Source organism: Phodopus roborovskii, unplaced genomic scaffold (assembly GCF_943737965.1).
Source record: "Phodopus roborovskii unplaced genomic scaffold, PHOROB, whole genome shotgun sequence".
NCBI lineage: Eukaryota > Metazoa > Chordata > Mammalia > Rodentia > Cricetidae > Phodopus > Phodopus roborovskii.
In genome coordinates, this window is record NW_026126689.1 from 7992846 (window position 1) to 8016933 (window position 24088).

The 24088-nt window shown below is 43.6% G+C and overlaps 1 protein-coding gene across 1 annotated transcript in view; it reads left to right on the forward strand.

Moving 5' to 3' along the window:
• Dgki (diacylglycerol kinase iota) overlaps positions 1–24088 on the forward strand; it is a 421628-nt gene that overhangs the window by 188071 nt on the left and 209469 nt on the right. The window contains exons 6-8 of the mRNA XM_051174678.1: positions 3323–3388; positions 18440–18511; positions 21858–21974. Coding sequence (XP_051030635.1) covers positions 3323–3388; positions 18440–18511; positions 21858–21974 — 255 coding nt within the window. The remainder of the gene's footprint in view (positions 1–3322; positions 3389–18439; positions 18512–21857; positions 21975–24088) is intronic.

Genomic DNA, 24088 nt, shown 5'->3' on the forward strand with positions numbered 1-24088 from the left:
TTCTCCTGTAATAGCAGTTTTAATAAGTTTAATCAGTTACTTATCTGCACCCCCATTTCATCAGTTTCCTGCCTACTCCTTGGAAAGAAGGGTAATCTTAGTGATATTTAATGGTAGAGTCACGTAAAGTCTAACGGTCTAACGGTCGAGTCACATCAAGTCACATTTTCCATGAAGTTGGGATTTTCTTTTTGCATCATAAATGAACTGAGCTTCAGGGTGCCAGAAACCTGTTTGCCAAATGGTCTATGTTGTGGTACACATGATCAAGTCAACCACCTCATTTCTAAGTCACTGTTGGTTTGTAGGAATTACTGGTTTAATCTTTTGAATGTAACGTTCACTAGGCAAATGATCCTATGAGTCAGTTGTGATTTCTCATAGATAATTGCATCCAATTCTCCCGACATTTCTTTTCTTAAATTGATAGTCACCAAATGATTTGAAATCTCACCGAGTACAGACTTTGTCTTAACATCAGTGGTAGTGTTCAATGTTTCCTTCTGGTTTTGCTTAACTCGCAGTAAATGTTTCTATGCCTTTTAATTATTATTTGACGTTTTTATATATATCCAACATTTCCACTCCTTGCTCTCATCGCAATTGTTTATTGGAGTGTCGTGAGGAAGTGGTGATTCTAATCTTTCAGAGAAGAGAAGCAGAGACCCTGTGGGAGGAGAAGCCATCTCCCAGCCAGTGAGTGGGAATTTTGCTTTTATGCTTACATTTTAAGTGACCTTTCTATATACAAGTAAAATTAGGTCTTCGGGGGGTGGAGTACAGTAGTGTGAGTTGAGGTATACTGAAGTGGGTAGAGACTCCTGCCCTTCCCAGTCCCTATTCATAAGGAGGTACTGATCTCTACAAGAGGCCGAGGGCTCAGCCTCAGTGTAGGCTCTGCTCTGCACTGATGGGATGAACACCAGCAATTCTGCACATTCTTGAAGTTGCTGTCTTGAAAACCGCAGGCAGTGTCCATGTGGGTGTTGAAGCTCACACAGGCATCTGGCATCGTCTGTACCAGCCCAGTCCTCTGGACTTCTTCAGGGAGAGTCATTAGTATTGTTCGTGTAACCCGAGGAGCTCTCATTGGGAGAGGACCCTGGTACTAGATCACCCACTCAATTACATTCTGATTGCTTACTAATGAGGAGGTGGGCGTGGTTTCCAGGCTGATGGCGGCCATGGCTATAGCAGCAGAAGAGGAAGCAGGGGGTTAGGGGTACCCTGAGCTGAAATTTAGACCCAAATTAAGACATTTCAGTACTTTAGCAGCTCCGGAACTTTTCCAGTACGTTCCTGCTAAGAAGTATCTCTAGCCACTATCATTCTCATGAAGATTGAAACAACTACTACATATAAAGTATTATTAAAAGTGTGAAGGACGTTTTTTTTCTCTTTCCTGCTCCCCCCCCCCCACGGTTCCCCTGAAGCAGACAGGGCTCTTCCTGTCCCCTCTTCTCTTCTGCTCTCCCTCTGCCTCTGTGTCTCTTTCCTCTTTCCTTCCCCCCTCCCACCCCTTTCTAATAAAACTTCCCCCACACAAAAACAGGTGTGAAGGACTGTTTCGTAAGGGTTAGCTGCTCTTGGGCTCTTCTTTCTGGGAACGATGTAAAATTGTGTTTTTCTTTTACTGAATGGTGGCAGAAAGAAGAGCAACATGAAATGCCGCTGAACCCTGGGGTCACTGTACTTCTAGATCTTGCTGTCATCAAAAGACCATTATCCCTCCGGGGGCCATGTTATACCTTATGTTTAAAGTGTTTTGATATTATTAAGAGAAATAGAGGTGACATTTTAGTATTAAAAGTGTTAATTTTGTTGAAGGTAGTCTTGTCATTTCATTACTGGAATTTCATGCCTTGACAACATAACTAACCAGCCTCCCTCCTTCCACCCCCCATCTTCTTCCCTCCCCTCCCCTCCCCTCCCCTCCTCTCCCCTCCTCTCCCCTCCTCTCCCCTCCCCTCCCCTCTGGTGTATTTTCCTCCAATCTAGTATTAACCAGCCCCAGCTCCGCTTAGCTTTCTCTATTAGGCATATTCAAAGTATTTTGACTAATATGCTTTCTTTGTCTGTCTCCATGTAGAACAGTGCCTATACTATATGTTAAAAGTACTGTATGGATTGTTGCTAAATGCTATGAGGGTCATGGTAGGTAATATCAGCCAAAGCGTGTTTTCCCAGGGAAGGGCAGGAGTCGGAGGGAAGGAAGCACTTCATGTTGTTGGCATAAGAGGGGTGAGGTGCACTAAGCTTCTCTTTATCTTTAGTGCTACAGGTGACACTCCCTCCTGTAGTGCACTTTAGCAGCTAGAGGAGATTGACTTGCTTGAGTCTCCCCCAGTGACGATGTCACTTCTGATGAAAAAGGCTTTCCTACAGTTTATGATAAGGATCGACACTGAAAGCTGGTCTAGTTCAGGGTGACCAAGGGTAGCGTATGAACAATTGCCATCCATAGGCCAATCCTCTCATCTTGGCATCTCTTTTCTTTGATGTCTCTCTTCCTTCACTTTACCTAGTGACAGTTTCTCAAATCAGTGTCCCCTATCAGGAGATGCTTCTGAGAGTAGGATCTTTTAAGTCCCCTGCAGCTAGAAGGTTTAGTAGAGTGTGGCACATGCCCACATATGGAGCATCGCATGTTCACTTACCCGGTTGGATTGGAGATTTCCCCATCGGCTTCTCCCCTTCAACTCTTCACCACCACTCTTTGGGTCTTTCTTCTTTGAGCCACAGCCACCTCTCAGCTGAAGATGCTTCATCCCATTCACAAATCTGCACCGGCCTCTCTAGTAGAAAGCGCAGTGAGTGTCCAGACCACTGGAAAGGCGAGGCTGGAGGAGGTGGTTAGCGGAATGTACGGTGTGGAAGACTGCTTTGAGCGGAGAGCGAACTTCACTTATTTTGAGTGTGTTCGTGTATATTGTTGAACAAGTCACACCCACACACATTTGTTTGTGTGCTTCTATGGGTTTGGATTATTGGTAGTGGCTAGCCTCGGGCACCCGACCCGCCCATTGGGGGGCGGGGCCCGGGGGGAGTGACCTGTGGAAGGAGATCGGAGGGGGCCAGAAAGGCTCTCTCTTTCTGGTGTGACTCGGACAGGGGGAGGATCGGGTTGATTTCCTGGTGTTCATCTGTCTAGGTTGTAAGTTATTTCTCCCTGAATAAACATCTATTCGGCCTATTTGTTTATCCTGATCCTTATTTACCGCGTTTGGATTATAGCTTACAGAAATCTACAATCCTAAACATCAGGCAATGGATACCGAGGGATGGCAAATTTAAACCTATTCCTTTCTCTGTTTCCTCGCAGAACTTCGTGCGTCATCACTGGGTCCACAGGCGGCGGCAGGAGGGAAAATGTAAGCAGTGTGGTAAGGTAAGGGCCCAGCCACTCATGGCCACTGCAGCAGGTACCCCAGGCCTTGACAAGCCCCCAAGGTAGATGAGTTCTGTCTCTAAATGTGATGTCTCCTACATCTTCCCTGCCTCCCCCGTAGGCCTTCTTCTCCACGTCTCCTTTTCAGCTCTTCTAGATGTCTCTATAATCAGTGAAAATGTAAAGAAAAGGAATTTTTTCCCCCAGAGAGATGGCTACATTGATGCAAGAACCTACTGAATTTTGAAAGAGGAAGTTTGCCTATTTTGTTAAAGTCCTTCATGACAGTTACTGGCCCATCCTATTCATTTGATCAGCAATATCAAAGATAAAGTAAAAAAAGAGGGTGTCTGAGCTGATACACAAGTGTGGACACACACACACACACACACACACACATATATATATCATGACACAGAACATCACGCAGAACTATCTAGAATATCACATGGTCTGAAGCCAGAAACGTGTTGCTTTCTTAAGACGCCATCCAGTCTCTGGCAAAAGATGTTTTCTGCAGTGGTGTTTCTGTTCAGCCCTCAGGAGTCAGGGATTCTTGCAAGAGTGGGGTGAGGCAAGGGTCGTGGACAGGGTGACTAATGCCTTCAGATGCCGCACGTTTTCCATTGTGCTGACCTCAACTTGTTTGAGACATAGCTTTTCCCAGTGTACAAAGACTGACCTTGCTGGGACCATGAAACCATAACACTCCGCATGGATTCTACCGAACGGTGTTGATAATAAGCAGATGAGGAGTCAAGGGGAGCTCTGCTTTTGTAGAGAACAATGTAATTTGGGAGGACGGGGAGAGGTTGTGGAAGAAGAGACTGATGGCAGGGTAGCTAGTTATGGAGTTCAGGATGTGACTGTGGCGGTGCCCTAGTGAATACTTTCCTGTAAGGGAAGAGGGTAAGCTAATGGTTGGATGAATTCCCACAACACTTTCCTTTCTCTGGAAAAGCACCATCCTGGAGAACTCTGTACCTCACACCACTCAGCAGTTCAGGTCACAATATAGTTGGAGGAATTTCATTAAATGAGAACCCATAAACACAATGTCTTTTGTGGAGAATATTCTCTGGAGCCATATTGCACCTTCTTTGTAGCCTCCTTTTATGGTGGCTTAGTCAGCTAGCAGGGAAGGTCTGGACTGTCTGTACCCTACGATGCTGTGGCCTTGCTTCTTTCTCTGGCCCATGCTCTTTGGCAGCATCCACAAGTGCTCACAGCTTGCTGAACAGCATGGGTATCAGTGGACACGTCCTGGTCCATTACACAGTGTTCCCATAAAAATAGTGCTGTTGTGTTCATCTCCTATGCTTATATTCCTGTTGCCTATAAATTCTTAGACTCGGGCAGTTATGAATGGATGCTTTTAGATGTGTGTTTCCATGATGGATAATAAATAACTCTCTGTGGACTGTAGCTTCTACACTAGACCAGAGGCAAAGTAGCTAATGCCTGCTTCCATTTACTAGGGAAGGCATTGAAAAGTCACATCAAGTCTAGGTGCTTTGCAGAACTTCTATTAGTACTGTTGCCAATTCTTACACTTTCTCAGATTCTCAACCCTACCCAGCCTCCCTTGTACACAGTGGGGCATGCATACACATGTACACACACACACCATACCACATATACACATATGAGAGGGGGAGGGGGAGGGAGAGAGAGAGAGAGAGAAAGAGAGAGAGAGAGAGAGAGAGAGAGAGAAAGCACTTAGAGGAGAGAAAATGATACAGAGTAGGTGTGTTTCATAATTCTGTAACTTACTCATTAGGATAGGGTTAAAAAAGAAGCACTTCACTTAGGGAAACTTCTTTACGTGCGTAAAATTTTGCTTGTGTTTTCTGGTAGGTTGTAAACTTTGGGGATTTTAAAAGGAATGTTAGTGAGTTATCAATGGCTTCAATTTCTGCTTTTTAATTCAACAATAAAATAAACATTTGGAGTGGTGTTCTCTTGGGCCTCGAATGTGCATCAGGCTGTGTGAGTATGGTCTCTCAGAGAGCCCCTGATGCAGTCACATAATTCTTTAACATGAGCTGAACCCCATCCCACCAAGTGTATAACCACGGTGCAGTTTTACATCGTCATTCAGAGTTCTGTGTTAGGAAAGAGGCAAAGTGCATTCAGAAAAGAGATGAGACACCATATTCAAATCATCCAGTCTGATGAGTGTTTGAGACATAAAGAAATATTTAAAATGGTGTGGAGACCACAAGAGATGGTGAGGTTCCCAAAGTTGAGTGTTGGCAGGAGGCCAAAGCAGCAAGAGCATGTGAGGGCCACAGTATTCATCAGCTGAGATGTCCTGACAGCTAGGAACATGTATACCCCATTTGCTTCCAGTCAATAATGGCCAGAGCCAATGCAAACTAGAGCCCAAGGCTAGTTCATAAAGGCCAACTTTATTATGGGATATAGAATCTGCATCCATGGTTAAAGCCAGGATAGATGCTAAGTCTGCCTACAACTAACTATCCGCCACCATATCCACTGTGTTCATTCAACCCAGACACACTCAGTAATTAGTTGTCTAAAGTTCTTTAGAATGTCAAAATGCAAAGGAAAAGTATAGAAATGAGTTTAGCTGACTGGACCCTCCATTCTTTCAGAATACCAGGCATTTAAACCTACTTCCTAGTGTGTGACTATAGAGACATGTTTGTCTATCACAATCTGAAAGCATATCTCTTTCATTTCTTTGTTCAAGAACATAATTTTAAAAAATGCAAAAAAAGGCCCAGCTGCTTTTTAAAATTTGTAAGTCAATTTTTTAGATATTTAATATTTTTAAAGTATTTAAGCACAGTTTATAGCATTTTAAAGTATTATTTATATTTTATGTGTAGGTGTTTTGCCTGCACTCAAGTCTGTACACCACATGCATGAAGTAGCCACTCACAGAGGCCAGAAAAGGGTGTCGCATTCCTTGGAACTGGAGTTACAGACAGCTGTTAGCCCCCTGTGGATGCTGGGAAGGGAGGCCACTGAGCCATCTCAGCAGCCAGCCACCAGGCATCAAATCTTGAAAGCAGTTTTTCATGCTTAGTGATACTTAGTGATGCTTGGGTCTGGAGCTCTGATGCTTTTCGGTCCTCTGACTGGACGGGGGCACATCAGTATGATTGATTTGTTCAGGACCATATGCTTTCCCATGTATGCCCTTCAGATAGTTAAGTACATCTAACAGGAAAAGGTGAAAGCCACTCTGATTATAGTGGATATTGTTTTTCAAAGAGTAATTAGAAATGAATCTGAGGAATAGTATGTACAGAATATACCTAAAGGGCACATAATAACTTTTGTGATAGGTAGACGAGAGGGTGATTGAAAACATCCTGTGGGGGTACAATTGAAAGGGATTATAGATTGAGAAATAATGGCAAATACTCACCTGAACCATCGGGGGAGGGGGGATATTCCATTAAAGAAGCAAACGCCCCATTCTGCATGATCTGAAAATGCGTGTCTCAGCTTCCCACATGCTCTTCTGAGTTTGGGATGACGTGTGTGTGAGTCTGTGTGCACTGGCTGGGCGGATTTTGTTGTTCGTCTGCCTGCGTGTTTGTCCCACTGTAGCAGAAGTGGCGTTTTTACCACTAGCCCCATGGGAAGGTCATGGAGACAGAACAAGGGTGTACAAGCTGCCTTGAGCTCTGCACTTGGATCTCGCCAAGAGAAATGCCAGAAGCCTGGCCTTTCTACCTGTAGCTGAGAGCAAGGGATGTTGGAGGGTGCCACCGGTCCCCTCTTCTCTACATTAGGTGCAGCGCAGAGATGGTTCCATGGTGCCCTCCTCGCCATCTGGCCGGCTCACTTAGTGTAGTATCATTCGGGTTCACGCAGGGAGGAGGAGATGGAGGTTGCTGTCAAAGGCTACAAACTCTCAGTCATGTAAAACCAGCAAGTCCTAGAGGTCTACTGTGTAGTGTGCTCCCCAGAGACAACAGTGTTTGTGCTGGACGCATGGCGTTTTGCTGAGAGGGTTGATCTCATGTATAAGCTAGCTTCCTCCCTTCCTCCCTCTTTCTCAACCTTCTTGATTTCCTTCCTTCCTTCCTTCCTTCCTTCCTTCCTTCCTTCCTTGCTTTTTGTCCTGCTTGGAATTGAACCTGGAGTTTCAGGCCTGCTAGGCAACCATTGTACCACTAAGCCACACGCCCAGCCTTTATGTAAGCTTTCTTATTTCTGAAAATAAAGCAGGTGGGAGAAAGCTTTTGGAGGCTGTGACTATGTTATTTTGGCACAGTTTATGGACCTGGTTTCACAGGTATGTGCTTATCTCCAAGCTCATCAAATTGTATATTCAAAATCTACAGCCTTTTGCATTTTATGTGCATCACAAAAGCATTAAAAAGCAAGGAGACAAGATGCTCAGGGTTTTTCTGCTGCCCTCAGGTGAATGTACCCTTTGGTTTCATGGTCGTTAGTTACCACACTGGGAAAGGGAACCAACACACCCAGAGGTCCACAGAATGGCGGAAATGGGAATAAGAATCGGAGAGAAAGGCAGAGAAGGCAGTGATCAAAAGGTGTCCCAAACATGTAAGACCCCTTGATTTACTTTACGGGGTGTCCGGGGGAGGAAAGAAGGTGACGGGAAAAGGAGCTGTGGCATGGGAACAGCCAGCGAATGAATGAGGTCCCAAGGGAATGAGAAGATGTTCTGAAACCACCACGTTCACCCATACCAGCTGGACTGCCCATCCCTGAGACGTCCTGAGACAGTCCACTGGCTCACCAGACGGCAGAGTGGGAGGGCAGCAGCTTGCCGGTCACGGTCACGGTGTCTGCTGTGGAAGACACGCTTATGGTCTTTGAAGCTCACCGCCTTCTCCAGTCACTGTTCATCCACTCCTCCTCCTGTACTTCGGAAAAAGGGCAAGGCCTCCCATGTGAATCAGCCAGCCAGAGCATATCAAGTGTCAGTAAGACCAGGCACCTCCTCTTCTATTCATGTTGGATGGGGCAGCCCAGCAGGAGGAACAGATCCCCAAAGCAAGTCACTGATTTTTTAACTTTTTTTTTTGAGGAAAACACACTTCTCACCCTGCCTTAGTGTAGATCTAGAAGCATCAGACACTTCAGTGATATCATACGTAGTCCCCTTCAATTAAAAAATAGAGCGATGTGGAGCTGTAGATGTGGTTCAGTGGTAAAGAGCACTTGCAGCTCTTGCAGCGAGCACAGGTTCAGTTCCCAGCACCTGCATGATGGCTCATGAACTCCTGGAGCACAAGTTCCCAGGGTTCCAGTGCCCCCGATACCTCTGTAGGCACCAGGTACAGACATGGTGCACATGCATGCACACAGGCAAACACTCTTACACATAAAATAAACAGGTATAAACTTTAAAGAATACAGCAGCATGTGCCGGATCTCAACGAAAGAGCGCTTGCTTAGCATGCCTGAGGACCTGGGTCCCATGCCAGTACTGACAAAGAAAGGGGTCTGATGAACTCCGGTGAGAAGTCACACATGAGGCATATTAACTTGTTAAGGGGAGCTTTCCTCATGTGTTTTTAAACCAGTCTGTCTCTACAGCAATAAAGCTATTCCTAACTTTCCTATCCCTAGCAGAGAAATGTACACCGGATAGCTAGTTGGGAAGCAGGAATACAGGTTCTTCTTGTAAATGGAGCTTAGGAAAAACAAAACAAAAACAAACAAACAACAAACAAAACTACTTCAAACACATACCTTAATCCATTTAAACACGTCTAAATCTATGTCCAAGTGGGCTGGAGTGTTGGCCAGGGAATATTGGTCAATTACTTTGGTAAAAAGTCTAGAGTATAGGTCTAGTAATTCCGAATTATGCATCGAGTTCTTCTGACTAGAGGCAACTACAGAAAAACAGCATTCCCATCTTGATCTGGACTTGTCCAGTGCTGATAACAAAGGCCCTGTAGATCTGCCTCACTCTTAACTGGGCCTTCTGGTGTAGATGGCCTGCCTGGTGTGTGTCTGGGAAACAGGGCCCCTTCCCTTGGGTGGTTTGATCCCGGGTCTTGCCTGCTGTAATTTTCTGTCTCTCATGAAAAATGTTCAGAGTTACAAAGGATTCCCCAGGTACCAGGTATATGCTTCGAGTCTCCGTTGTTAAATAACAGCCATACATTCCTCCCAATAATGAGGTTCAATTACCCTCCACAATGTAGCTGAGCTGCTCCTTTCTGTGCCTGGTGGTCTCTTGACACAAAGCTCCTGAATGAACAGAGGCAGTGATAGTTCAGGGTTTGAGATGTTCCAGTTATGTCCCACGATGCTAGTATTCTGTGTGACCCCAGACTCTTAGAAACCGGTTATGAGTGGGAGGATGACAAAGTGTCTGCAGGACGATGCTGCTCTCTGTTCTCCGTTTCTGCTGTGTGTCTTTAGCCATAGAGGCGCAGCTCTGTGCAGTGGTCACGCTCTGTGTGAGCGTGGCACTTGGAGGATATTATTCCAGAGCTCAATCTCTGTTACATTTAGCTTCACGAGACCGTAGCTTCTCGGTCAATTGAGGAGCTTCTGCGTTGGATGTGACAGGACAGGACCAGTGTATCTCATGGTCACATTCCCACTTCTGAGCTTCCATCTCCCTGAAATGTTTTCTCTGGACGGGCACGGTGTTGTGCCGGCCTGGCACTGGCTTGCCAGACACTGTAGGTGTGTTGGTTGCAGTCAAGGTGAATTGCTGTTCTTTCTAAGAAAGGATTCAGTGCCATCGTGTTTCTACTAAGTAACTGGTGGTTACTTAGTTTGAGAGGTGACGCCACAGTGGGCATCACTCAGATTTGGTGTCCTTCACTGGTAAGTGACATTCAGCAGTGACAGTAGCTAGCTCGTTTCGGTGAAAGGAAGCCCACACTGTTGGACCTAAACATAGCATCTCTCAATGCTTACAGCAGGTGATCCACTTAGAACCAAATGGTGCCAATAATAGTGGACAATGGTACTAAGAGTTACATCTGCAATTTTAGCTCTTACAAGGAGCTCAGGGGGGGGGTTAACATACAAGACAACAATCTTTGTGGGTTTTACTCTCATTTTTATTCACAATACTCTTCTCCAGACTTCTTTTTTTCCCCCTAGGTGCCTGTCCAATTAGCAAAGCCATTCAATATCACTGTAAGTCCTAACATGTCTTAATGTCAGGACACTGTATTTTTAGACAATGAACATGATGGCCAATTGTACCTGAATTTATGCCCGTGGTGGAGAGTTCTTCTTACCCGTGTCTCTGAAAGACTCTGAGTAGACCTTGGGCGGCCATAATTCACTATTGTCCTGCACTTCCACACTAAGTTGACTTTCCCTTGTCCCAATCTCAGATGCTTCCTCGTCTTCTATATAGTGAAAGCCTGATGCCCTAGTGAAAGATGATGAGGGCCTTCTAAGACATGCTCTAGTGAATTCTTGGTCCTGCTCATGCCAGAGCCCAGTTCATTTCACTTAATACAGTCTTTATGACAGAACCCAGCCCATGATAGCTGGAGACTTATGGCACCAAAGCATAGCAACACCAGACTAGCTGCCTTTGCAAGGTGTACGGCCCTTTCCTGCAGAAGTTATATGCTTGTTTTGGACTGCAAGAGTCTGTATTGTAATTTCTCACGTGTCACAAGGGTCATTTCTCTTCCCCTGTCCCTCTAAGCAGCTGGAGTGGCAGAGCTCTTGTTATTGCAGAAAGGGCTTGTGGGAAAGCTCTTTCCTGTTTCAGACTCCACTGTAAGCTAGAAGCATTCAATACTATCCACTAGGTGGATGGTGACAGCACTGTTGAGTGTGGGATACACTGTCTCTAGAAACCGAAGAAGCCACAAAAATGCAGAAGTGCAGTAATGCACTCTTGGTATTGGAGAGAATAGTTTAGCGTGGCCTGGATCCTTGAACCTCATAGGCTTCACTAACATAAGTTTTTGTGGCTGTTTGTAGGGCTAGTCTGCCCACCTTCTCTGCCTTTCTAAGTCCCCGACATTTCCTGTTCATTCATTTTAGCCGTATCAGTTCACTGATACTGTGGAACAAGTGATGGGCAGTGCCCTTCGGTTCAGGTACCGCCACTGCACCTGGCCAACATCCATCCATACATAAACAAGTTGGTAGCCATTCTTACAGGTTTCTACCTGAGCTTCTATGTCCTGGGACGAGCTGTACACTTCTGTAATGTTATGGGGACATGGTCAGTGAATTCTGGAATCAAGTCTCATTCTTTACAGATGGCCATACCTGTGGTAGGGGTGTTAAGCTGTACTGAGAGTTAAGTTCCCTAAGGTTTTCTTTTTCTTTTTCTTCCCACTGTTTCCTCCTCCTCCGGGAGACTCAATCCATAATCTCTTGATAGGGGATGGTCTTCTGTAGAGATGTTTCTCTTATTTATTGATGAATAAAGCACCGATTGACCAGTAGCCAGTATAGGCGGAGCTACCAGACAGAGAGAATTCTGGGGAGAGGACATGGAGAGAGGCCACCAAGGAGATGCCATGCAACTGCAGAGAAGATAGTATGTGACAGGCATTCTCCGGTAAGAGAAGGCCGTGTAGAAATACACAGATTAATAGTTATGGGTTAATAATTAAGAGAGAGCTAGCCAATAAGAAGCCCGAGCCATCGCCCAAACAGTTACTAATTCATATAAGCTTCCGTGTGTTTATGTGGGACTAAAGGGAGCTAGGACCAGGCAGGAAAGAAACTCCATCAACACTGTTTAACTTGTATCAAGGATCTTCAGACAAATGTTTTAAAATGCAGAAATTATTAGAGAGTATCATTGACCAGCTCTGACTTCTGTATGCTAATTGTGAGAAATACTGGAAAGGAACAACTTCAGGATAAATGTCAGCCTGCAGGTGTGCAGCCCCCAAATGAGAGTGTGTTATGGGAAACTCACATTATCACACTGGCCTCATTTGTAAGGGTTCACAGCGTCAGGTAAGAGTGTAAATGTCAGTGGAGAACTGGACTGTGCAGTTTGTTGAGGAGGAAAATGTCAGTAATTTGTAAATATTAGGGAAGGTGCTGGTTCTTGGTGGCTTTGCTAAGCAAGGATCAAAGCTTCTACTTCTGATGAGATTATTCTAAATGGCAGTGGATGACGGGTTAACACAAACTAGGTTTTTGGTTAGAAGCAGTTCTGTTGAAAGAACTCATGCTGTCTTGTTTAAAATGGAAAAGTTTTTCCAACAGTGAGTCCCAAATCACTTGGCCTTTAAACCCTACGAGGTACAGTTAAAAGAGTTAGGTATAGCACTGTTAAATCTCAGCCTTACTCTGCTGGGTACTCAGCTTTGTACCTCATTTATAATAAGTATTTCAGAGATGTAGGCAAAATGTGAGTATATCGCTATATATCTTTCAAGACTTAGGAAATATTTCAATAGAACTACTTGAACTTTCCTTTCCAAAGACAAATATTAATGTGAGCAAATCAATTGTGTCTTATTTTATAATTTCCCTGGGTTTGAACTTTTTACCACTTTATTAACCTTGGACATGTTGGTGAATATTATAGAGACTTACTTAGTTGCTGCCATTTAAAGTTTTGGAGACATGTAGAATATGTCTTCTGTTGGCTCAACTCAAACAAGGATTGGCCTCTAGCCAAGAGATTCTCCCACTTCAAATCTCAGTTAAATACAGAATCAATAAAATGATTCCAACCCAGTTCATATAAAGCTACCTCCTCTGGTTTTAGCTGAGGCTGTAAAGCTGAGTGCCTTTTTTTACATGCCAATGATGGGAAAAAAGAGAGTCAACCGAGTTCAAAGCCACTTAGAATAAATCTTATTTAAACTTTATTCCAAAGGCTCAATTTGATTGGAAAAAAAAATCTCCAAAGAACCAAGAGTCACTCGGTTGATATTTTTAGTCTGAAGTCGGTCGGATCCAAAGCATCTGGCTTCTTGTCCTTGCTTTCCTCTTTCACAGGGCTGAGCAAAATAGCCCTGAAAAGCCACAGAGTCATTTGGAATTCAGTCGAGGCATCTGTCAGTACCGTAATAGCAGATCTGGACCAGAATTAAGCATGAGTGGTTAGGATCTGGCTCTTTTTTATTATACTTAAGAGTCTGGCCAAAATCTCCCCATAGCAGGTAGTCTCTGGAAACTTGGTCTATGAATAAGCTCTGTCTATATGCACGTATTAGATGATAACTCTGAAGCCACGGCCTCTGTGACTCTGCTGGGATAGAATACAAAATAAGCACCAAGATGCTTACCTGGAGGCTAAATTCCCAGGGACCCATCACAGTTCTACATAAGCATTAAACTCAGTGCCCTAGTTGTGACTGGCCTTGTTTGTTTTGGGCATCAGTCTGGCTGCCAGAATCCCAGTAGATTGTTTTCTCCTTGAAGCTGGAAGGCTAATGTGCAATACAGTGGAGGATGCAACTGAGTGAATCAGTGAGTAGAGTGGTACCCAGTGTTATCTTAGAGAAGAGAAGGCTTTCTTGACAAGGAGGTAGAAGAAGTTCCTGATGATGAATTTATCAATAAAAAGAAACTCTTCCATATGCACACATGGGCATCCCCAAATGTGTGTATGTGATGTTATAATGTCTCAATACATTGTCTCGTTTGACTCATTGGATGGCTATAATCATCTGGGATTGGAGGAGAGCTTGAATTATTACCATTTTGGGGGTCAGAGAGACGTTAGAAGTCTACGATTTGCCTAAAATCACTTGGGCAATAAGAAGGTCCAAGAGTTATTCTCGGCTTTCCCATCCCTCTGCCTCTGTATGATGTGTGTGAACTGAGGGATTGGTACCTCGGTCGTAAACTTTAGCAGCCCTCTCGATGATGCTACAGTTGCTGTCATGCCATACATTTACCCTATTGATACATCACACAGCCTTGCAATATTGAACACCTGGGAGTGAAATTTAGAAACCTACCACGTCTGCAGTGTCTGTAGTGGGCTGGTTATCTGCCTGCGAGGAGGCATAGTTTCAGATAGCTTGGGGTAAGATGTTCAAAGCTTGTATAGCATGATATTCGTAGCTGAGTTAAGACATGATAACAGCAACATTCTCATTTAGTTAATAACAAGATATGCACATGGTGGTACTCAAGGAACCCATGCTAAGTCCCCAGGAACTATGAAGTGATTTACTTCAGGACCTTACACTTCTATTGGAGATGGACGAGCATATCAACCTACCAGTGACTTATGGCAACGAAATAGTGGTGAGGGTGAGGCCCGGATGACATAGCCAATGATGGAGAGATCATGCAAATTGGAGTAATTTGAGAGGGCTTTTTAGATTTTTTTTTTTTGCCATGATTTTGAAATTTAGACACTGCATAGAGTAAGGACAGCTTTCTAGGTGATTGGTTGAGAATAAGCAAAGAGAGTGTGCCCAGACACTCAATTAAAAGAACAAAGTGTGGTGTTCGAAGATAATTAGACCCATCCCACTGGGTAGGCATTGATTTATGGTAAGAGTGGAATATTACTGTCAAAACATTGATCTGAGGCAGGGGAAAGAGTTAAGATGATAAAGTGCTTGCCACGCCAACTGTGAGAACCTGAGTTTTGGCCCCCAGCATTCACATAAAAGCTGGGTGATTTTGACTAATTGTAACTCCAGACCTTGGGAGGCAGACAGAAGTGATCCCTAGGGCAAGCTCGCTAGCTATACCAGCTGAATCACAAGTGCCAGGTTGAGTGAGAGACCTTGCTCCAGAAAATAATGTGAGGAAGACACCCAAATGATAACCTCTGTCCTCCAGATGCACACACACTTACACAAGCATGTGCCAAAAGGCATGCAAATGTGAAAACACATGCATGTGTACACGTGTCCACATGCGTGCATACACACGCAGAGAGATTGGGAGCATTATTGTTGGTACTAAATGCTTGGGTTAATGGTTTATTCTTCAGTGAGAGAGGTATCATTGATGCCTTTGGCCAGGAGACACACTGAAAGAATACAGTAAAGAATATGGGGGGAAGAGCTGTTGATACAGAGATGAGGCATCCCATGAGCACAGTGTCACATGAGGCATCCCATGAGCACAGTGTCACATGAGGCATCCCATGAGCACAGTGTCACATGAGGCATCCCATGAGCACAGTGTCACATGAGACATCCCTTGAGCACAGTGTCACATGAGGCATCCCATGAGCACAGTGTCACATGAGACATCCCTTGAGCACAGTGTCACATGTGCAATGAACAGGGGACACGCATGGATGCCTGGATGGGCATGAGGTCCAGCCCCTGAGAAATTCATGGGCTCTGTCCCTTACTAGATCCGTTATACTTTCTCATAGACACTTGCTCCTTTGGTCAGACAGTGTCACCGATTTTTGCTCTAGCTCTGAAGAAATGTGCCATCTATCTCTTTTATTGCTCCCTCAAAATTGACTTGAATGACTTATCAAGTGTCTCTAGCACTAAGCCATTTGGGCCTCTTGGGGACATAACTGAGCAGTTTGATATCGTTTTTGAAAACTCTTGCACTCCTCATCTTCTAGCCCATTAGATTTTGTGTCCTCTCAGTAACATTCCTGCTGGGTGGTTTTGACACTTTATCACTGAAGGTGGGCTGGTGATTGCTGTATGTATATGGATGTCAACGCTGACCCCGTATTTCAGTTAATGTGTAACACAGAAGCGATATTGTCCTGGGGAAAGCCACTGCTGTTGACAGAATGAGGTTTAGCAAGATAAAGCTGGAGAGGCTGTGTCGGGGTCCTGGAGTTCACCCAAGATGCAATGCTTCACAAGAGGACTTGCACATTGAGCTCCTGTCTATGCTTTATTATAACACTAAGACACAAAGCAAGGTCAGCAAAAAGGAATCAGAGTGAAGCCTGGAAGAATACAGCTACCATCAGCTTCCATTTGGAGCCCTTACACTGTGCTAAGTTCTTCCAGTAGTGAGTTGTGGAAAACATATAATTTTATATATCTGTCTCATTAAGACTCCTTGCCCGGGGATTTCACTGAGGCTTGTTTTCCTAAGCATCCTTTGCATAAAACAGAACAAAATACTAAACTCCCAGAAGGACAGCACGGTTCCAGCATAGGCAGTGTGAGCCTAGGAACCGTTCAACTTGTTCTGGGAATTGAGCAAAGTCTCCTAAAGGGTAAGATACCAGATGCTAAGCCTGTGCCAATTTTGCAAACACCTTTCCTAAGAATAGGAAAGTGCGTTAACCCTTCCCTGAACAGGGAGTAAATATATTATCGCTGTTGTAGTTTGTTATGGAGAAGTAGCTACAAAGCCAAGAGTCTTGTTACAATTATAAATTCAGAAGTCATGTTTCCAATTTCCCCCCTTTCTCCCATGTGTTGCTTATGTGGGAAGGGCTTTAGTTGGGGAGGGGAAGAGAAGTCAATACAGAAGGAGAGGGAAAGAGGAAGAATAATACAATAACACTAGGATGTTTGAGAAAGCCATAGGAATCATTTATTATTTCTCTAAATTTACACATAATACACATAAGTCTATCTGTACACACACACACACACACACACACACACACACACACACACACGTTTAGATGAAATTATGCCACTTAAGATGATAATTTCCACTCAGGAGCCATAGAGAATCTAACAAATTCCCCAGTGCCAGGCATGAGAAACCTCCTTTAGAGTTGTTGGTCATGAGAGTCTAAAAGGCTCCTAAAGCAATATAGTTTATTGCTATTGCCCTTGGTTGATTCCCAGACATTGAAGGTAAGTCTCCATTGATATTTGCTTTAGACACAAGACAAAGAGGACTTGAGCTGGATCTGACCCAAAACCCTCCTCCCTGAGGCTTAACTTTTGCAGTATCATAAGGTGCTACTCAGTCTGCCAAAGGAGCAGAGCACTCATTAGTCCTACTCAACTCTGACACCTATGAACCAGAACAGTGATCCGCACAGCAAGGTATCCATGAAGGCGTAATAGTGGCATGCCTGTCTTGGTGGTAACCAGCAGCTGTCTAAATTGGACTTAAGACCAGCTGAACAGGAGGGAAATCATGCCTGGTACTGGAAAACTAGCCCAATTGCCTGAGGCTAGTGGTCAGAGATCTCAGGAGAGTCTACTCTTGCCACTTTCTTTCCTCACCCATGTAAGTCCTAACTGCAGTCTAGACATTTATCCTTATACACACAGTTAAGAGTAGCTCCCATCTAGATCAAAGGTACTTCTATTCACAACAGATGAAACCATGACTAGTCAGAATGCTGAGAGCAATTCAAAGGAAACATCTGCAACACATCCCGCTACACTTATGGCTCAGCGAACACCTTGGACCAGGAAGTCTGCTGTAAGATTGAATCTTAGATTTGACGAGGAAACTTCAGTTTCTCTGTAGGAAGAGTTAAGTGGCCGAGTTTGGGAGAAGATTGTTCGAGCATTACTGTATACTTCCTTTGGGGATTACCTTTCTTGATGGGAGAGTCAGTTTGCTTGTTAGTCTAAGGGGACTCTTTGTTCCTGCTTGCTGATTAAGAATGAAACCGAAAAGCGTCTTGTTTTGAGAACAGACATCCTGAGGCGAGGGTGAAAGCCTTTGAATTTATTACTCTAAGCTTGGGCTTCCCCCAGACCCTGGCATCTAGGTACTGTCTTTGATATTTCATTTCCGTTTTCCTGGGTTCTCAGATGCTAAAGTTGAACAGTGCCTCAATGGTATGTGCCTAGGTGAAGTGATGGTTTTTATTTTAGTTAAAAGTACGCAGTGTAGTTTACAATATGTACAGTTTATGATGTATGTGTGTATACACATACTACATGTGCATACACACTTGTACGAGACACACTTTTTAAAGGGAAATGTCTTATTCCCTTTAAAGGGAAATGTGTGGCTAGCTTTGAGAGACTTGTGATGTGGGAGACACCACGACCTCCTTTGTTTCAGGCTCCGGATGGCTCAGAAATAGAAAATGATTTCATGGCAGAGGGTGACGCCATGTGGCACTGGCAGTAATGGTTTTACTATAGCAATGGACGACAATTCTGGCCCCTTTCACGTCAGTGACCCTCAGGAGGGCAAACATGGGCTGTAATGAAGGAGGTTTTAAACTCTCTGTCTCTTGTCCTGCTGTCTCAGGGTTTCCAGCAAAAGTTCTCCTTCCACAGTAAAGAGATCGTGGCCATCAGCTGCTCTTGGTGCAAGCAGGCGGTAAGTGTGGGTGGGGTGAAAGCCCTGCGAGCTCACCCGTGACCATATCTGGCCGTTCCAAGTGCTTGGGTTCCTGTCTACATGTGGAAGATGGCCCTAACCGAACATTCGCTTTTCTCATAGAGGATCCTTAGAAGGAGAAAGATGCTAAACTTGTAGAACAAAAGCAAATATAAGTAAGGAAAAAAAAAACCAGAGAGAAAAATTTTAGTCCTTTCATTTAACTTGAAGCCCAGGATGAAAGACTGGAAACCCTCCCCGATTCTTACCCTGGGCCTGGAATCTAGAGCTCCTTCCCCCTGGATCACCCATATGTCTTCCCTAACCATTAGACTGCTGAGGGTTTCTCATTGTACCAAAGTACAGCCTGGAGAGCCTTGAGTGACCTCTGCAGCAAAGGAGGCCAGGCCTCCTGGTTCTGCTAGTCTTGATGTGGGTGGCTTTGTTACGGAGCTGTGAAGAGTGGGTGCCTTTTATGTTGTGCCCACGGAGAAGTAGCCCTTCCTCATCTTTGACCATATATACGCATTAAGATCCCACACTAATTCCCCATTTATCCCTCTTATTTTTTTTTTTAATCTCCCATACCGTTCTCATCTACTCTTAAAAGCATCGCCATCTAAAACAGATGTTGCACTTTCTAATTTGCTTTCCTCTGGGATGGTTTTTTACTTCACTCTAATACAGTTGGCAAACGATGGCACTCAGGGCCAAATCTGCCTGCTACCTATTTTTGTATAGTAGTTAATTGTAGCATAGCCATACCCAATTGCTTAGGGATTATCTCTAGCTCTGCTTGTACCTCAGTGATGAGTTGAGTATTTGGGACACACCCAGGCCTTTACAGAAAGAGTTGGTTAATCCACATTCTCCCCCAGTCTCTCAATCCATCTACTCTTTATTTTTCAAATTAGAAGAATATTGAACAGTATTTTCAAGGTAGGAAAGTAGTGAAAAGTTGCTGTGTAGAATGTGCATTCCTTGTATTTGTAATCCTGCTTCGGCCACCTGGATACTTGGGTTATAAGATGCGCACTAGCATATCAGCTTTCTAGCTACTCTTTTGAGTGAGTATATAGATTAAAAAAAAATACACCACCCATTTATTGCAAAGGAGACCTAAAAAGAAAGTCTGCATTGTGTTAGCTAGATTCAAGGTCCACAGGTCTACACACAGCAGATTCAATACTATCAAAGAGGCTGGAAGAGGTGCTGTTTGAAACAATTGCAGTTGACATTTTTATGGGTTAAATGCTTTGCACTATAGCAAGTCTATGAGATTCAGCCTAATAGTTTCACTGGCATAATTTCCCCAGGCAGGGCCTTCATTTGTCAAGAGCCTCTGGAAGGGCCAGCGTTTGGTGTGCCACCACCATACCATGTTTTGCTTTCTTGGCATTTCTGTTTCATCCCAGTTATCACACATGTAACCTGTGTGCTTCTGTTTAAAAACGTTCATCAGTACGAGGCTATCTTACTTATAGTGAAACTCTACACCACAGAGGCAGGATCTCCCCCTGGATTAAGGTGTTAACCAGTCCCTAATGCTTCCCATGCTGCTGGCTTTCCTGAGCTGGTAAGAGCCCATGGCTAGGATAGCATCACAGCAAGTCTATTCTGATAGACTGCTGCTCCTGTGACCCTAAGTGAGATGCCTTATTCAGGGTCCATTAATTTGAAACCTTAATCCTACTTTGCAGCCAATACCCATATTCTCTTCATAAATTTGTCATCTAAGATACTCACTATAGAGACTTACTTTTCCCTTAACCAGTGTGGCAGACTTTGGCCAATTTCACAAAATTTTAATATCCCAGAAAGTGTGGAGATCATTTTGGCAAGGTCTTATAAGCAGAATTTATTCACAGACATTTCAGTATTGATATATGTTGATAGTACAAGTAATTCCTTCCAGGAATTCTAATGTCATGTAAAGAAACAAATAACTAATCCTCTATGACGTAGGAAGAAAACCTTGTCTTAGGAAGCTGGGGTTCCTGTGTATATCTCTCATCTCCAACATATAATCCTAAGTATGCCTGTTAGTCTCTATCTTTGAGGTCACTCAAGTTGAAAGAGTTGCTCAGTGTGTAAAACTCTTACCACTGTAGAAATGAGATGGGCATGCGCTGAAGTTTAACTTGAATTGCTTAAAAAACAATCAGTTTCCAAGGAGGTGTTCAAATGATATTTTTATGGTCTGTTATCCTTCTGGTTTTGTCTGTTTGTGAATCCCAAATAATGGGTGGCATTGAGAATTATTAATTATTTAATCAGCATTTTATCCATGACTGATATTAATTAACTACTGGATCACAGGAGGTCCTGACAATATGCAGAATCAAATTAGGGTAGCTGTTGTTTGTCAGTGTTCCTCAGACAGTCCTAACTGATGTCTGTTTCCCAACATTGTTATTATCAGCGGTTGCTTTCACTCTTAAATAGCTCAGGTTCAGTTGAAGTGTGCATTGTGTGTTCATGCAATAAGTGTAATTCAAGTTGCAACTAATTTAAGTAAAAAGTCATTTGATTAGAACTTAAGTTCTTTAATTATTGCATAAGATGAATTTTATGTTCGTTAGAAATGAAGTATCCCCGCATGTGACTATCATCTCATAGTCAGAAGGTGATTGAAAATATGATTAGAATGAGGTCACAGTGCCAGCCTCAGGAGAGAGTGGTGAGTTAAGCCCCCCACACTGGGGTGTTGTGCTAACTGTGATTAGCTCATGTTTCCTTCCTGTTAAGAACAAGGTCCTCAGGCCTTCAGAGAGTTATAGAGCCACTGTATTTTTAAGGGCTGTAGATAAGGTCAGTAGAAATGATCTTGTTGTGTTGTGTTACCACTGAGGTTAATAGCTTTACAGAGGATATTGTGTCCTCCTTCCTGGCTCCCTAAGCTTGAAAGATTACTTGGGAGGCTTTACAACTATGATAGAAACAAAAAGTCAGGATGTAGGCAATGCCTTCCCAATTGTCTTCATTTTCTTCCCTACATCATATCATATAAAAATTTGTGTGTAGTTAAGGTTAGCAGAGCCCTCCAAGACTCAGCATCTTTATATAGGCAGTCCATGAAACAGAATGCCTTAGCAGGCCTCATCCTGCTAGGTTCTTATTTACAGTTGTTATATCTATACTGGGATGAATTCATCTGGTCTCTAAGCATGTGGTTAGATGGTTTAATGCTGATGAGATGCATATCTTTCTTAATGTGTAATTTGTGTGTGCGTGTGTGTGCGTGCATGTGTGTGTGTGTGTGTGTGTGTGTGTGTGTGTATCTATCCCTTCTAGCTGTGAATTACCTCTTACTCAGAATTGCTCATTAGCCTGTTTTTCTCTCCAGTTTCACAATAAGGTGACCTGCTTCATGCTGCATCACATTGAGGAACCCTGCTCCCTGGGGGCTCATGCTGCTGTTATTGTCCCACCTACCTGGATCATTAAGGTGAAGAAACCTCAGGTAACTGCAGGATCCTGGTCTGCTGATCCCAGTGCCGAGAACTGCTGTGATTTTGCTTTTTCTACCTCAATAGGCTCCTATAACCTGCACACATTCATCCCTGTGGCTTGGTGCTTAGCTACCAAGTGCATCTCATTGCCCTATCCCTTGACCTCACTGGGCTCTCTCGTGGAACCAGACTCCCATCCTAACAAAAACCAGTTTCAGAGTAAGGGTGTGTCCTCCTCATCCATGTGTAATGATGCTCTGTGAAGGCGGGTCTCCTGAGTTTTAGTGAGTCCCAGTGAGGGTATAGCAGATTCTTACATGCTTCTTCCCTTCCCTTCTTCCCAAGCCTGAGAGGACTCAGCAGAGAGCAAGGTTGGCAAGCATCATAGTTTGGTTAAGAGTTCTGCCTATCTAAAGGGCAGACTGTGAGTCATGGTCTCCATTACACGCAAGGCGCACTTAGAGAGCCGCCGTGTTTTCTTAAGGTGAATTGAATCTGCTATCATAGTAGCTAATCCCATTCTGTGCTTTTAGTAGCTTTCCTGTTTAAGCCATTCTCCTCTTATTAGCCTGGGGGACTTTCCTGAGGATGTAGGGATTATCCTTCTGTTTAAAAGGTGGGTGGGATTTAGAACAGTAGACTAGAGAACAAGAAGCAGGCAGGACAATTGCACCCTGTGTATAAAATTATACTCCTGGGCCTGTGAGCTGAGTTGGATGCTACTAGGCCTCTGCTGAGGCATGTAGGTGGAAATTTCTAAAATAGCAGGGGGCCACTCTTCATGAAGGGTGATTATATGGCTTGAATTTTTATTCCAGAGTCCACAATAATGTTTTTTGCTATATTTGTGTTTCCCTAGAAACTATGCTCTGTGTAGAGCTAGAGCTGGTCTTATTCATCTTTAGACATCATACTGAATATAATGGCATCCTAGAGAGTGGCTAATTAAATGCTTACTTAATTGAGAATATCCTCTTGACATTTTGTATTTTGAAGGAATATGAGAGGGACATTAGAATATGAATACAGATGAGATGTGTGGGTACACACACACACACACACACACACACACAGAGAGAGAGAGAGAGAGAGAGAGAGAGAGAGAGGTGAAAGAGAGAGAGAGGGGATGAACTGGATAGACAGATGATAGACAGACAGACAGACAGATAATAGAGATCCCCAAAGTTGGACAGCCATCCTGTTCTACTCTGCCCCATCTTAAGCTTCTTCTCAATGTCCCAAAAGGGATTTTCTAACATTTTTTTTTTCCTCCATGCTGTTATCACTTTGCCTGTAATGACCTGCACTCTACATTTTTTGGGCCCATCAGTCATAATTTGATCACAAACTCAATCTGTCAACCCCTAATTTTGTAGCTATGGTATTCAGCATCTTTCCATCTATAGTAACGGAACCGTGCTAACAGCACTATCCCTACTTGGCAGGATCCTCTTTTCTAATGTTTCCCTACACACTTTGGCTGAGTTTTCCTTCTAAAACACTAATCTTACTCTATCATTTTTTTTCTGTTAAGGAAGCTCACTCCTTCAGGATAAAGTCCATATGTATCAAAAATCTGTCCACCATCAGGCCCGAGCAATGTCCAGCTCCTCCTGCAAGCTGGTCTTCCTCTCCCACAATCTACAAGTAATGCTTTAGATAGATTTATGTCTCCCTAGGGAACAAGAACTCTCAGGATCAGGATTGAACACTGTAGTCTTTGAAGGGAGGATTGTACTTAGTCTTTTTTAGTGCATAATGAGTTATATCCATATATTATTCCTATACAAATGAAACTTCAGGAAAAAAGTCTCCTTTCACTAACAAAATTTTAGATACCTTTCCTGGCTTTTCCATCACACATTCCTATTTTCACTACTGGTTTACATGCATAGAAATGCACCATTAGAACAGATACAGTAGTGTGCCCTGGTTTGAGGGTGGTTAATGAGTCATGCTGGCTACCAATAATTCTTCACAACTTGCTTAGTTTAAAAAAGAATCTTAGGTAGATGACTCTAGTAGTAGACATAGTCCTAAATCATTTTAAGCTGTTCCCATTCAGTAGACATTTTACAGTTCGGTCCATACCCCTACTGATAGACATTTACATGGTTTCTAATGT